Source organism: Mytilus galloprovincialis, chromosome 2 (genome assembly GCF_965363235.1).
Source record: "Mytilus galloprovincialis chromosome 2, xbMytGall1.hap1.1, whole genome shotgun sequence".
NCBI lineage: Eukaryota > Metazoa > Mollusca > Bivalvia > Mytilida > Mytilidae > Mytilus > Mytilus galloprovincialis.
The window spans coordinates 103471082-103488344 of record NC_134839.1 but is presented as its reverse complement, the minus strand read 5'-3'; the positions used below and the strand labels follow the sequence as shown (position 1 = coordinate 103488344).

Here is a 17263-nt window from a genome sequence, read left to right as displayed (position 1 = left end):
CATAGTATTAGTATTTTCTATTATAGGTATTAAATAAAACTGGAAATCAACATCAAGTTTAGAAAACCTCCATTTCTTTTTACCACCTAATTTCATGATGTTAGTTTAATTTTTTTTCAATTTGATGTTACTATCTTTTTTTTTTTATCTTTTTAGTTGATTTTTTAATATTCAACCTATTTATTATGATTTAAAGACATATTGTGCATTATAATTTACCTTACGAAATGAATTGCAAACACTTGATAGTATGACTAAACCTTTTCATGTTATGTAAACACGAAACTTGGGAAATAAGCTTACTCGATGCATGCATGGACGAAGGCAACTAACGTTAACTTAGTGTATATGCTCACATCAACACAAACCTATCGCAGTAGCAGTTCGTACGTAACGCATCTCCACTGGAACAAATGTCTAGGATAAAAGAGTGTGTGTGTGACAAGAAACATGTTAAATAAATAAATTTAAAAGAAAAAATAATGACATCTGTTTAGAATTCTACAAAATGATCACCAGGTATAATGAAAGGTTCTTTGCAAATTTGAAACACTCTATAGATAGGAAATATAAATCTGAGAGTGATGATAGTGTAATGTATGATGAAATGCGGCAGATAATCACGGCATTTATAATCAGATATTTCCATGCCGAAACTTGGCATCAAATTGTTGATACACGCATATCATTATATAATATATAAAAGAATACGATATCAATGCCCCCTCCCCTTTCGCCCTCTGTTCCATATTTGATTTGCACGGGGGCAATAATAAAGCAAGTTTTTGAGTACACGCTTGCAATGTTATTGTCTATAGAATTTACATTGTTAATGGATATTACCTTCTGTAAAAGTAATTGATATCGTCCAAGACATTGCCTCTGATATAAACCGAAGATATACATATTAATCTTTACTTCCTAGGAATATAACTCTAGACTGTTATAGAGGATCAGATGCTTACATACATTTTCTGGTTGGTTGTTTTTCTTGGAACTATATCAATCTTGGTTGGATTTTTAAACAGTTGTATTTGTATATATCTATATCTTACTTAATAAAGGTTGACGTAACAAGTGAAGATATCGCTACAGAAATAAGTCAGGACTTTGATGGGACGCCTGGAGAGACAATTGTCTTGAGAATCTATAAAAAACCAAATACAACAAGTGATGTAGAATTGTATGATTTATCTGTGGAAACCTGTTTAAAACCAGGTAAACTGTAGTGTTTTAAATGGTTTTGTGTTAATTGATATCAGATGTTGGATTAAGGATAACTGATTTTACAATCTTACACCAAACTATGTTTCCTTTATCTTCCATTATAACTATCAGCAACAAGATATTGTATATGAAAACAGAAAGTTTCTTTCCATCTTCGGCTACAAGCTATGCCCACTTTGATTAAAACAAACAGTGCTTAACGACCACGCCCCTCAATTTATAATGAAATTATGTGACGATTTATTTTAGATAAAGTTTTCCTCTTCTTCCATTCTCTGTTTATAAATGGACGGGGTACTTTAAACACCTACATAAAGGTAAGCGATGAAAGTTTTTAATGATTAAGTTAGAAGCTTCTAAAAACGAGAGATTATATCCTGAACAAGATTTTTATATTTTTGTCTGCATTTTTCTGTACCATACTAACACACAGCAATACAGTGGCAAGAAAGACACAGCATGGTTCAATGAAACCATTCAGGAAATTTTAGTTTTATCATTGAACACTTTCCAAGTTTTCGTATTCCTTTAACAGTGGCAGTCATATGTGTAGTCAGTAGGGGGTCAATAGTCATGATAATGAAAGGGCATGTTTTACGTTGCCATAATGTGTATCTCAATATAACCATTCATGACAGGATTACATAGTCGTTATTTATAGTTTTTTGTTTGATATATTAGTACTCTTAAAGAGCGTGTTAAGCTTAGTATTGAACAAAAATATTGAAGTTATTTTTTATTTTGTACAGCATTCCTATTATCAACAATTTCAACTGTCACAAGTGTAACTGGTATCTCAATATCACCAGAAATTGGTAATGCTCCTCCGCAGTTTACAATACCCTTTGTTGCTTCAACAGTATTATCAACTACACCGTCGTCAATAACAGGTATAGTAGTTCTTCATTCTTTACAGAATAAACTTTAAATCTTAACTTTTATTGTAAAATTATGGATATTTTCAAAGAAATGATAGACATGTTTTATGATACCGCAACTCAACCACGCAATACAAGACCTATATAAGTATAAGTGTATACCAATATTCATTAACTATGTCAGGTCAGCATTACATAATTTACATATTGAAAATGTAGGTATATATATTTTAAGACATCAGACACATATGTTGACAGCTACTTTGCAATTTGAGCCATTAACTCCAATATGCATATATTAAGTCATGAACATTTGTTGAAAACTATGTTTGGTCATTTCAGTTCCAGCTCCAGTATGTGTATTCAGTCAGCAGGCATTTATTGACAACTTTGGATATGAACAAATCAATTTGATAGGTTATGTGGAGAAAGATGGTCAACCTGGACTTACCAGTAATAATGAGAGGATTTATGTAAATGATACAATAGAAGCAGGAGTCACTGTCTTGATTGGTTGTAGTAACTGGTTAGTATAAAATTAAACTTTTGTGTCCTGTCTTGATGTCCATAGTAGCTTATAAATAAGCCAAAGACAAAATGAACAGCTGTATAAATGGATTGGAGTAACTAAGGTTTTTGAACAGAAAACAAATACATAATTGTTTTACAAGTTGAGAAAAATATAGATATGATCGGAAATTACCTCTTTTAAATACCTATTGAAATTTTACAATTTAAACAACTGTACACAACAAATTGTCAAATTTAAAAACAATATCATGTATTTTGCAAGCAGTCAATTTTGGTACTATAAATGTGATATCGTTACTGATACATTATGATATTTAAAATTTTGTTTCGTAGAAATTACATGCTTTTTTTTATTATAGCACTTGTGAAAGCAATACTAACATCCTTTGTCAGGTTGGAAGTTGTGAAAGTATGTATACTTTTTTACAATCAGTTTTATCAGTAAAATATTGCAATTCAATTATGTGTTTCAATGTATGTGGAAAGCTTCTTGTATTTCTTTGCACAATGGTCTACCATGATTAAAGACCTTTACAGAGTTATTTAGAGATCTAATAATTTAGGCTTTAAACGTTTTTCATATTCATAGGAAATAAAGTTATTTGAGAGTTTTATATATTTGTCATAATGATGTTATATTACATCTGTTAGGATAAAATTGATAATGAAAATTGGAAATGTGTCAAAGAGACAACAACCCGACCAAAGAGCAGAAAACAGATGAAGAGTAGAATACTTTGTGTTTAGTTTTGAATTTATTGGTGTATATAACACTTTTAGTAGACAAATACTAGTACTGCAGTATCTGCATTATACTGATGAGTTTTCGAAAATATACACAGGTAAAGCTTTCTTGAAGAATTAATGACATTTTCTTTTGGTTTTGGTTTTGTGATTTTCAATTTCCTTTTGTATGTAGAATTTTTAATTGTTCTTCATGTTTGGTTTCAGTTAATAAATGGTTCACTCAGGATTTTTTCTTAATTTTTATTTATATCAATTTGTGTGGTTTAAGAAAACAAAATCTTGGTTATTCAGATTTTGTGGTGTTTTACAGAACCTTCATAGAGAAAGTATATGTAGTTAAACACTTAAAATATGTTGTGAAATTTCACAGTCACGTGCAATTCGCAAAATTTTGAACTCACGAATAATAAAAATATGTTTAACTAAATATATTGGTCCAACAGAGACCACACCAACCTCCAACGTCTTGAAAAAATGTAAAAATTCAGACAATACCAGGCCTTGCGGTCATAAAACCTACGAGTCAGTTTTTTGTACTCGTACTCGGAAAATCAACCATTCAAATGCTGGATTTCATGTTTAGAGCATGATTTTTGTGCTCCAAGCACTGGGCAAAGATTTTTGTGCTCCAAGCACTGGGCAAAGATTTATAACTTCAACCTCTGGTCAAGATAGTAGAACAATATGTGAAAATCAGTTATATTTCTACATAAATCACCTCTTTCCTACTGAGACCTTTACTAACATATTTATTAAAAAAAAGTTGTACTTTCTTATATTAACCTGGTAGTCTTTTTTCTTACATGAGATCATCCATTTTGGATAAATCAGTACTAAAATATCCAGTGATCATAAATTGTTATAATATTTAAGGCTGTCAGAATTCACAGATTTAATCTTCCTACCTGAAATGATCTTCTTACTCTATAGATTGTTCCTATGCTGATTGGAGTGCATGGACTGACTGTAGTAAACCATGTGATAATGGACAACAAACCAGGGAAAGGTTACTTCTCACTGTTACCAATCCAAACATATGTACAGCTCCTGTCAAGGACACACAAGATTGTAATACTTTACCATGTCCAACAACAGGTAAATAGACAGGAAAATAGTTTAGCTCAACGTATTTTGTCATAGAGATAATTATTTAAAACTTGCTGAAAGGATAAATATCCAGTGACAAATTGATTCCTTATAATTGTTTGAAAGAAATTAATTAACGAACAATGTTTCCATTGTACATAGATGATGCCCCCGCCTGCATATAACGTTATAAATTCAGGAAAAATCTAAACTTGTTTTCCTCCTTTTGATGCACAATCTGTACACTGTCTGCACACTGTATTACATTTAATTTACTTGCTAAATTCATTAGATGCATGTATATTTTGTTTTAAAACTGTCCTTAAAATATCCGGGTTTTTTCAGTAACAACACCAGTTTGTAGCGCATGGGCAGAATGGTCTAATTGTTTGGCTCCAACAAATTGTACTGAAGGTACAAGAACTCGTGTGAAGACATGTTCAAGTGGACCAGAGTTTGAATCAGAACCTTGCATATCAGAATGTACATCAAGTACGTATTTTTTAATATGATAATTAATTAGTTTATATGAATATGATAATTCGTTAATTTATATGAATATGGTAATTCATTTGTTTATATGAATATGGTAATTCATTGGTTTTTATGCATATGCTTATTCATTGGTTAATAATGTGTTCAACTTGGCTCACTCACAAATATTACAAAAAGTGCATGCTTCAGTCTTTTTGCAGTGAGTGACTTGCCCAAGTTAACTAGATAAACTTCCTGAACTTTTTTTTCATTTTGATAGTTTATTAAAATTGCCGTATAAGCGGGAGATCTGGTAGCCATTCAGTTGTTGTTCTATTTGTTCCCTCTTGTAGTTGATGTGTTTCTCTCAATTTTGGTTTATGACCCGGGTTTTATTTTTGTTGAATCACGTTATAACTACTGAACAGCGATATATTACTGATGCCGTAATTTAATCATATGATGGTATTGACTTATATTCTCTGTGTTTGTTGTCATGATATTTTAAAATATAAAAAAATTCAAAAGAATTGGGAAAAATAAAAATGTGATATCAGATTTATTAGGATGTTACCGAAAAATGAACAAATCCCAGTTTCGGAGTTATTGACTGAGTAATTAAATTAGACTATCATGATCATACTGTCAGACTTACAGTATTTCTATAGGCTTGTTCTGGAGGCTTCAGGTGACTGTTACAACGTTAACATATAATCAAGAAGAAATGTCAATGTGTTTTCTTTGTTTGAGTTGTCCATAAGCCCAGAGCCCCAATACCTATCTAGCATTTTCATTATCATAGGATTCTCTAGTTTTACTTTTCACTGTCTGCTTGATACTGTTAAGTTTATTCAAAGATCAGTGACAAAATTTTGGTCAGTGTTTTCTCAGATCCACTAAAAAGTGATTTGGAATATGTAAGCAGCTTGTTTTTTTGTTTTAAAGCACCAGCTTGTGTAGCACCATATGTATTACTGACCTGTTCACACTGTCCATCAACCTGTCGTGACTACAGACTACCTGAAACATGTACAGAACCAGATACCTGTGAACCAGGATGCGGTTGTCCAGAGGGATTTGTACAATACAATGATAACTGTATCCCTGCAGTAGACTGTCCCTGTTATAATGACGCTGGTGATGTTGTGGCAGAAGGATTCACTTACCTAAAAGATGAATGTGAACAGTGGTAAGTTTTTCAGACAACAATCACATTATGTATATGAAGATAAATTATAAATTAATGGAATGTGTTTAATCTTTTGAGCATATGTTGATTGCTTATAAAAATGAATTAGAGAAATATAATTATAGTCAATTATATTGTCAAAGATAAAACTGAAATATGTTCAGACAAAAAAAGGCACATGTGAAGGTTACTAGAATATAAGCATCTCCTCTATACAAAGTGGGAAACACAAATTGGGAAAGCAATGACACAAGTTGCTTAATGTTGTTGTACTGCTTAGGAAATCTTACAGGACCAAATATAAATATCACACAGAAATACCAAGTTATAACGTTACATCATACATTTTAGTTTTTGGGCTTTTTAAAAAAAAAAGGTTGAAAACAAACTGAAATTCAAATTACACATCGGGTAATTTGATACATACGGACAAGTTCAAATTATAAATCGAGCATTTTTGTTATAGATCTAATGTAAAGTCGTAAGGGTTGACATCCAGAAAAACAAATAATTATAGTGAGAGCCTACATTTCACTCTAAAGGTTTTTTTGTACAGGCTGGCATGTTTATCAAATGATATGTTTCATTTATTATCTGACTTTGATTTTATTATTGTTTCTTATTAATTTCTAGCCAATGTACCAGTAATGGAACTTTCCACTGCTACAAAATAGCTGACTGTAAGTTTGATTTTTGTATGTTTCGGATTTTCTTGATTATGATAATCAATACTTTGTTCATTTGTCCAGAACAAAAGGTTTCTGGATAATGCATTGTAGTTATGACTGCTTAAACTAATATTCAATATCTTTTGAACCTAAAAAAAGTATGGCTATCATATGGCTATGTCTGTTTAAAAACATTTAAATATTGCAGTAAGTTATACTAATAGTTTGATAGTTTTTTTTTCTTTGTATCCATTTTGAATTTTACAATTTAAAAAGCCAGGTTCGAGATTAGTTTTCAATAGGGGATTTTTTTCTGTTTATGATTTCGTCTTTTTGAGTCTATGTATTCATAGTTTTTTTGTATGTGAAATTTATACTCCACTATAGTACTAACGAAATTTTAATTTCCAGGTTGTGATTGGTCCGACTGGGGTCCATGGGGAGAATGTAGTGATACATGTGAAACAGGAGTACATAGTAAATACAGGTAAGACAATCAAGGTTAACAATATGGAAATGAGGAGATGAGGTTTAATTGCCAATCAGACAACTATTCCACCAGATTTCAAATGAAGAGGATGTAACGAGTTAAAGACAACTTTACGGCCTTTAGCAATGAGAATGTCCCATGCCTTATAGTTGACTATAAAAGCTTCAAACAATTCAAATTAGAAAACCAATTGCTCAATTTATAACAACAGTTTTGATGGAAAAAAAATATGACAGGCATGAACAAATGACAACCACTGAACTGCTGCTGCTCCTGGCTTTTAGACAAGTGCATACAGATTGTGTCCTTGTTAAAAATGCGTGTGGACACTTATCTCTTTCCCTATATCTAACAGCATATCATAGAATATATATGAATTAGTAGTAATTGGCTTACCTCAAATAAGTTGATACAAAAATCTGAGATCAACTCAGGTCAACTGGGTTAACATCTCGTCTCCATATGTTTAGTAAACATGCAAATAAGGCACTGCAAAATACAGATTTCTATAAAGTAAATTGTGGTACTACCTATTATTACTGAAGTTCGAAGAAAGTTGTTCATCTACATTTACGTGGCTGTGATCACTGTGGCTGAAGTATATTTTCTTACCTTCTGTATTGAATATTTGTGCGTAGTTGGACTAAGTTCAAATAGAATCATGACTTATTCATGTATAGCATTATTGTAAGCATTAGAATTTCATCAATGTCAAAAACAAACTCATTGATTATTTTGCACCTATAGGCAGTTGAATGATGGGAACCCTGATTCATGTGGAAGCTATTCACAGACAGAATCATGTACTCCAATAGTGGTACCTGGAACTTGTGTAGACTGTATCCATGACAACAAGTTTTACTCTGTGGGTGAAATAATAAGTAGACAGGATGATGGCTGTGTTTTGTGGTAAGTTTAATATTTGTAGTGTAGAACGTGGGAGTAATAATCAGATAATTAAACGGCAGTGTTGTGTTGTAATTGTTAAATTTTTCTATGTTTTGACAAAGCAAAAAATTATATTTTCTGAAAAAAATTAATTAGCTCACTTTTTGTGTTTTGTAGAAGTGAATAACATGTATACCTATGTATATTTATGCATATATTCAAGATTTTTGTCAATAAACTTGCCGTTATTTGTATGTGCCACACTTAAGATAATAGGGGTTATTATGATTTGTAAGTCTACAGATTGTCTGTATTTGATAAAAGTTTTTTTACAATAAAATATGGTCACATCAGCTTGAACCTAAGTACACATTTATAATCATGATGTGAAATGTTAAAAATATCGCTAAATAAAGGTTCTTACTTAGATTATGTGGTTCAGTGAACATAGAAATTTGATAGGCAGGCAGAACATGATGTTCTATGGACATATCTATTCAGTGTTTTGTTACTCTACCTTCAAATATACGTATTTCCTATACTTATTGGGAAGAATTATACAAAAGAACTATGCAAAAGATAGGATCTTAAAACTTTTTGTAGGGATTTTGACTTATTAATACAATGTGTTTTTATTTATAACAGCTACTGTGATTCTACCCACAATGTGTTCTGTACAAAAGATGAAATAGCAGTTGGTAAGTCAGTTAAATAAAAAAGCATTTACCTTTTGACACATGCAGAGTTTCTTATGTAAACCACATGACTTACCACATGCATATGTTTAAACTACAAAACACCTGAGCAACAGCTTTGAATTCCACTTGCATCAACATCTTGGTACAAAGTTTTGTAAGACAGCTTATTTGTCATATTGATGAATCAATCAAAATTGGAAAGATCAGAATTCCTAGGATGATAACTGTGTTGGCTTAAGTTGTGGGTTTGGTCACCGGCAATGTCAAACCAAAAATTTTAAAAATAGTAATTGCTGCATGTACAGTAAAGTAATAGCAGTTAGGAGTACGAACAAAAACTGGAAGCTCAAAATGAGAAAAAAATATGACTTGGAATTTGCAGGGTAACATGTCTTCATACAGATTGTTATATTTTAAGCAAGGACATTAAAAATCTAGCTTAGCTTTTTTTCTTGTACAAAGCAAGGTTGTATAACACGTCAACATATTCTCATCCGGATATGTATGCAATATTTGTCACAGGATGTTTAACACCAACCCATTCATCAATGGCATTGTTATAATAGGTTTTAATAATCAATATATAATAATCACTAAGAGTGAAATCCTTAGTTATAACATGTTATCAACACAGTTTTAAAATACATATCATGCATATGGGAAATACCTCTTGACAAAACTCACTGTATTCAAATATAAAAGGATGGAAAGAAAAATGTCTTTTAATTAAATTCTAGTTTAAATACGATAAGGGTTTATAAGCTTTTCTATTGATTACTTATTAGTTGTCCTGATATTTTAGTTGATGGTAACTGGTCAGGATGGTCAGCGTGGTCATCATGTAGTAGTTCATGTGATGGAGGTAACAGACAAAGAACCAGACTTTGTAATGATCCACTACCACTCTGTGATGGTCTTGCTTGTAATGGAACAAATGTAGAAATGGAGGACTGCAATGCAGATATTTCATGTAAGTGTCAATCTATCAAATGTTTACACCTAACACAATCTATAATCAGCGTTCATTTTTTGAAATAAAGATAAAATAAAACTGTAGTGTGTTTTCTTTGTGTTTTAAAGTGTGCTTCGTTGTACTTATGAAGTTGTGGGTATACGAAATTTCAAATAAAAAAATAAAACTTGTAGAATCACTATTCTACAATAATTACATTAGATGTATGTTTCATTATAATACGTTATTCTGATTGGCTAACTGCACATCTCGTGCTATTCCTGAAACAATTGTATTAGACAATAACATTTATCATTCATGATGACTCGAGGTCCCACAATAAAGTGCACAGGTAAATTAAATGAAAACTTGATAAAAATCGTGTTTTCATGATTCTTGCTAAAAAAATGTAATTATAAGTATTGAATGCTTCTTTTTGTAACTTTATAGGGTTGTAAAAGCGTTGACCGTGCGCACATTTTTAGTATGAAGCGCTTCCGCGCTTCATACAAAATGTACTTCGGTCAACGCTTTTACACCCCAATAAATTTACAAAAAGCAGCATTCAATTCTTAAGTACAGTATACTAAGATCCTTAACAATGAATAGGAAAATGTCTACCATTGATTTTGATATATAAAAACCTAATTTACAAATCCGTTTACATAAAGTCGTTTTTAATTGAGGGGAAAAATTTAATTGTTAAAGTGATCATTTTACTTTGTTAGATGTCAGAGAAGAGAGATTATCGGATTTACTTCACATTTGAAACGACTGGTGGGTGTTTATTTTACTGGTAAATATATAAATATTGTATTGGACCAATGTAATAAGATTATCTTTATGTTTAGGTTGTACCACATCAGACTGGAGTGACTGGTCAGATTGCTCGTCTACTTGTGGCCCAGGAGAACAAGCTAAGATACGTAGCTTTGTCAACACAGATGACCAAAATATATGTCCAAACATCAACACAACTGAGATAAGGTCATGTCAAATACAAGATTGTAAGTTTATAGAAAATGATTTACTAGCAAGGAGACTGAGTTATCGATATTTGAGTATATAAAATACTCATTTGAATATCATATCTGTTTCTTGCAGCTGTCATGTTTCCATAAATATTTTTTTTTTCTTTTAAATGCTAAATTCAAACCTTATCGAAATCGAACTAAATGTATTTATCATTGAAAGAGCGGACACATTTCCTTGCATTTTCCTATTTTGGACCCAAAAGACCATGGATGCACGAGCAATTCACATGAAAATGATACTTAACATAATTCAATTGATTAAAACTTAAAAGAGATACAAAACAAGTCAAAAGACAATGTTATGAATAAACACACGTCAGTCTTTTTTTCATTCTAACATTTATCAAAACACTTAAACTGTAAAGATAGGTACACGTACTATATATATAGGGATATATTTTAGGTGGTTGCTCTTACGGTGAATGGACACCATGGTCAGAATGTACAGTCAGTTGTGGTATTGGTATAAAGAGGAGAACACAGAATCTAGCAGTTATTAGTGTAAATTGTCCTCTAGTTAATACTGAAAGTGAACAGTGCTCTCTTGCTGATTGTAGTGAGTATATATTTACACAAATTTAGGAAAGCAAGGAAATGAGTGATAATTTATAGGATTACAGTTCTATGAACTATAGGTATATGTATAAGTATTCGACTAATAAACATACAGAGTTCATCCGAAATTATACTGAGTTTTAGGGATTGAGCTACAGGAATATGTCACTATTCAAACTTCGTTTGCATATGACTCAGATATATGATAAGGATTAAACATTTTGAATTAAGATGTGATTGCTTGATTATTTCATTAGTTTGTTTTAATATATTCATTGATTTAAGATGCTGTTTACACTACATCTCGAAATGCATCAGATATTTGTCATTGGTGCCCATTCCCTCTGCAGAGACATCATTTTTCTAAACTTTACCCTTTGACACATTTTCAGATCAGACCCTTATATCTTCTTCTTGTTCACAGCATATACTAATGTCTTCACACTGATGCCCATATGAGGAAGTTTGTCATATTTTTCTAAGCAAGTTCAAATTATAATATTTTCATATTTGGTTCCTAGCTGCCGGATAGTTGTCTTATTGGCAATCATACCACATCTACTTATTTCCATAATCATATACTAGTAATGAAACCCATTTGTAAACACATCAGCCTATCTATTGTTTTTTTTCTAATTAAAAACATGTTCTAGTCATTGGTGCCATTATGTATGGGACATGTAATTGCATTTTTCTCAGTTTTAAGTAAATTTGTTTGTATTTGTTCAATTGGACAAGGAGATAGGGAATCAACAACATCTTTTGTTTCAAAAACAACTTTTAATTTCAAATGTTTTCCTTTTACTTCAGTTTGTGATAAAAATCATACTGCATGGAGTAACCATACAATGTGTGAGAAGACATGTGCCAATAGATATAACCCTATCCCAATAGTAGAGTGCCTAGAAATAGCAGAGGGATGTATTTGTGATGATGATTACTATCTCAACCAGCTTGGAGAATGTGTTAAGGAGGAAAACTGCTCCGTTTGCTATACACCAGAACCTAAACAGGTACGTCAACTTTTTTTAATTAGAATAATAAAATGATATAGTTTGCTGTATCTTTTGAAATAAGTTATTAGAAGTAGAATATTCTATAAGTTGAAATTAAATGTTTTCTTTCTGGGTGTAGCTATGCAAACATTTAAAGATTGTTTCTCTCATCTGTGTTCTTATTTCACTACTGTTTCTCTCATCTGTGTTCTTATTTCACTACTAAGTATACAATTACAATTTAATGCATCTTTGGTAAATCCTTTTTTGATGGATTGTAATTAGTTTTCTTCAATTTTTCTCTGTTTTTCATATAATATTTCTTTGGAACCCTTATATCCAATAATAATTTATGTATACATATACTATTTTTAGGCAGGAGAAATATGGACTAATGCTAATAATACTTGTGAAAAGTGTGAATGTGTTGATGGTGAGGTGAAGTGTAGCAGGACCTGTCAGATACCAGTCTGTAGTAATGTAAGCATGTAAATTATTTTATTGAATATTTTATCAGACTCGTGACAAAAAAAACTTATTTGGAAGTTCTCTACATTACTGAATCAATTAATGAAATAATTACAATTTGTTATATAGAAACAAATATATTAATTTTAGGAGTTTCAATAGTGCCACCTTAAAAGCGTTATTATTGATTTACTATGTTCTACTTCGCTGGTGAAAACCATGGTTCCAGAAGTAATATGTTAAATGCTTTGTCTTTTTATTTTCATTTCTTAACCTTATTTAATAATAAAAAACAAAAACACGTTTGAACAAAATCCTGTGAATAACTTTATTAGGACGTAATTAATCATTATTAAGTTGAGTTTTGCCATTATATACATTTGTTCTCGAGATGTTGCATACCTCAACACACAGATTATTTAATTTCATTGTTTTTTGTCAGTTTTCTTACAGACATTAACAGCAAAAAAGATTATGCCGTAGCATTTACCCAAAATAAGGTCAAGTTTAAAAATATATTATTTTAGGATTATGCCGTACAAATACAATCATGTTATGTTAATACTAGTTTTAATTTACCTCCTTAGAATGAAGAACTGGAATATGATCCAAATGATCCATGCTGTCCTGTCTGCAGACCTGTACAAAGTAAGTAAATTGAAAAACTAGAGGACATTATCCTTACAATCAATATTGTATAAAAAAGTAAGAGGATGTGGTATGATTTCAAATGAGAAAAATCTTCACCAAAATGAGAAAACTCTCTACCAAAGACAAATGAAGAGATTAATGAGCAAAACTCATACCTTTTTCAAGACAATATTAGGAAAAAGTAAAACCACAAAAATACTGAACTCCGAGAAAAATTTAAAACGGAAAGTCCCTAATCAAATGGCAAAATCCAAAGGTCAAACACATCAAACGAATGGATAAAAACTGACATATATTCCTCACTTGGTACAGGCATTTTCTTATGTAGAAAATAGTGAATTAAAGCTGATTGTATAGCTAGCTAAACCTCTCACTTGTATGAAAGTCGCATTAAGTTCCATTATATTGACAACGATGTGGATCTTGTAAAAAGTAAATTGCTTTTATACTTTTTTTAAATGTAGTTAATATCTTCAATAATATTATATAAACTACATTTGTCACTGAGCTTGTTCTCGAGCTATAGATAATCTTATTTTGTTGGAATCATACACAAAAAAAAGACTTATATTAGACTAAAGAGAATAAAAACAAATAAAATGTTGATAGCTCTTATAGAATGATTCCAGAAAAAGGAGTAACATAAGGGTCACTGTACACCACATTCAAATTTTATAACTGTTGTTTATCTCTTACATCTACTTATATGCTACCAACTAGTTTTTTATGAACAGTACATATTTAAGTTAATTGTAACTGCTAACTCCATGTGTTAACTAACATGTATATTATTGATTTTACAGCTACCTGTACACTACGTACGGATTTCAAAGTTCTAGAAAGTGGAGACTGTATCACTACAGAACCAATCTTTATTAAGTACTGTTCAGGAGGTTGTGGAAACAGTACTAGTACTCCCATGCTTGTATTGAATGGACAAGCTTCCGTGAACCTTGGTATTATACAGGATTGTAAATGTTGTACTGGTACTGTAGCGAAAACAGAAACTGTAGATGTTGTGTGTGGAGCACTAAAGATTGCAGCTAAAGCACAAATAGCTATGATGGATTCATGTTCATGCAATTCATGCATTTAGTTTGGTAAGTTTCTTTTCTGATGATGAAGTTAATGTTAATACAATGTCCGATTTAAAAATAATAATCTAATAACTTGTAAATGTCATCCTCTAATTGATGGCATCCTTATAAAAGAATATAGTGGATAATCATCAATTGTTTGATCATTATTACGACTTGTGTCAATTTCAAAAATTTTATCATTTTTCACATCTGTTGTAATAAAGTATGATTCTTACTGACTTTACCAGATAAAATCATTTTAAAACCAACTCGGTAATACAAAGTGTGGGTTACTTAATTGCGAGACTGATAACCTGTCCCATCACTTAGTTGATGGTATAAAGAACTTACAATGTCTAACCATTAAGCCATTCATTCACAATTTTCATTTCATTATTACTTAGCTCTTCGAACTATTAAAGATGTTAGAGGAATCATTTGATATTTGGTCTCAAACTTTTTTATATTGATATCTATTATGTAATAAAATTAACGTACCCAATTTTATTGCAAATGTTGCTTTCTAAAATAAGAATTTTTATAAAGCGGATACATTTAGTTGAACAGAAAATGTTTTGTAGAGTACATTCAATAATTATTATTGAAACCATTTGATAAAAAAATAAAATTTGAAGTTTAAATTCAATTGAACCTTTGCAATTTGTGTAAATATCTTGCTGAAACTAAATAAAACACTGAAACATTTAAGAAAAGTTATCAATCTATATTTAGAGACGGTTTTATAAACTATTAAAATTTTGTGGTTGTATAATAATCATGATGGTATTGGTGTGTCATGGTCAGTTTTGTATGTCTGTAAACAAACACTCACGTATTTAATGTTTGCAGTTGATTAGTTCCTGTACACAATTTGCCAGAGAATAAAACATTACTAATGAATTAACATATGTAGTCTTTAAGGGGTATGGACCTTTTTTGTTAATTGTGCCTTTCTATTTAGTTGATGTTTGGTCTGTTAGTGTATAATGCTGAGTAAAGCATCAAAATCATTGTTTGATTCCGATAATCTTTTTGTCACATAATAACAGTCATTATTTAAGCTTAGGAAGTTTAAAAATACAATGTACCTTCCCCTAGCTTCCTTGTTCCATTGAGTTTGTAGATTGATTTGCATTCATGTATGCCCAAGGTGTAAGTACATTTATTATTTCCTAATGATCTTTCACATTTATAGTAGGTAAACAGACAGTGTGTTTCTGTATTTACATTGGTAAGGTTTCGTATTGTTTTACTTTATCAAAATAGCAGAAATGAAATTAGATTCTTTACATTGCCTTCTTTAAATGTTTTCCTTTTTTCTATTTACAGAAACAGCAAGAAAAACATATCTGATAGAGAAACAAAGGAGACAGGATACAACAATAAACATTTATAACATTGTACATACTCTTGACAAATAATAAATTATAAATACATGTATATAGTGTTAGATCATTTTGCAATAATGGTATGTATTACATGTTTTAGTACATTTCAAAGAAACCACACCTCGTAGTTCTTTAGTCATTACTTTTCATTTGGGGAAAAAGTTCTTAGACTGGATTAGAAAATCAGCACATGATACACCTAGAAATGATATAAAAACAAACAATTCAAGTTTCGTCATTTTTTTCTTTCACATTATTGGGCTTACAAAGAAGCCTGCACACATTTTTTCTTAAAAGCTTTCATTTTAACAAAAGGTTATAAAGATGGTTTCAAGCTTAAGTTTAAACAATATTAACAGATAGCAGCTACATATCACCCTAGAAGGAGCAAATATTGGAGTAGCCATAAGTAAAATAACAGAAATACCATACTCCGAGGTTAATTCAAAACGGAGAGTTCATAACCAAATAAAAAATCACATCAAACGAATGAATAACAAATGTCTAATTCCCGACTTGTTACAGACATTTTTTATGTAGAAATTGGTGGATTATAACAGGTTTTATAGTTAGCTAAAAACTAAAAATAACAAAAGTACCGAATTCTGAGGAAAATTCAAAACGGAATATCCGTTACCAAATGGCAAAATCAAATGCTCAAACATATCAAAGGAATGTGACTTGGTACCAGCATTTTGATTAAACATGTTTTATAGCTAGCTAAACCTCTCACTTGCATGGCAGTCACATTAAATTCCATTATATTGACAACAATGTGTGAACCAAACAAATATCTTCTTTTTTATATATACTAGGTAGAAATGTCTAAAAAAAAAGTGATACAGTAGTCAAAAATTTGTTGTAATAATTTTAATCACTATAAAAACAAACAAATACGTCAACAAAGAACAGCAAAACGTCATATACACAAAACACATTAGCAAAACCGAAAGACAAGAATACAAAAATAACCATAGCAAATACATAATGGCTTGAGTACCGAGTCACGTCAAATAGAGCACTAAACCCGTGCACGACATAAAGACAGAAGAGGCGGCGGTAAGAACATGACAAGGGAATATCAACAAGTTCACCACAAATAAAGTAAACCCTACTTCTGAAAGTCTCCCGGTAGCTCAACATAGATCCTTAATCATCTCCCTGGACGAAAGATTCGCCATTCAAAGAAGAATGTGGTATAAAGCACTAGAATGAATGAGCCTTCTAAATGAAGCTGGAGAGCAATCTTCTTAAGATAAAAACAA

The 17263-nt window shown here is 31.0% G+C and overlaps 1 protein-coding gene across 1 annotated transcript in view; it reads left to right on the top strand.

The window, feature by feature from the left end:
- LOC143062589 (uncharacterized) overlaps positions 1–16050 on the top strand; it is a 41141-nt gene extending 25091 nt beyond the window's left edge. The window contains exons 24-42 of the mRNA XM_076234252.1: positions 1065–1218; positions 1977–2117; positions 2448–2631; positions 2996–3045; positions 4314–4478; positions 4815–4961; positions 5889–6132; positions 6766–6812; positions 7212–7287; positions 8038–8199; positions 8824–8876; positions 9679–9846; positions 10680–10835; positions 11266–11418; positions 12228–12430; positions 12788–12892; positions 13468–13528; positions 14335–14631; positions 15940–16050. Coding sequence (XP_076090367.1) covers positions 1065–1218; positions 1977–2117; positions 2448–2631; positions 2996–3045; positions 4314–4478; positions 4815–4961; positions 5889–6132; positions 6766–6812; positions 7212–7287; positions 8038–8199; positions 8824–8876; positions 9679–9846; positions 10680–10835; positions 11266–11418; positions 12228–12430; positions 12788–12892; positions 13468–13528; positions 14335–14627 — 2562 coding nt within the window. The 3' untranslated portion in view covers positions 14628–14631; positions 15940–16050. The remainder of the gene's footprint in view (positions 1–1064; positions 1219–1976; positions 2118–2447; positions 2632–2995; positions 3046–4313; positions 4479–4814; positions 4962–5888; positions 6133–6765; positions 6813–7211; positions 7288–8037; positions 8200–8823; positions 8877–9678; positions 9847–10679; positions 10836–11265; positions 11419–12227; positions 12431–12787; positions 12893–13467; positions 13529–14334; positions 14632–15939) is intronic.
- Positions 16051–17263: the final 1213 nt, after the last annotated feature.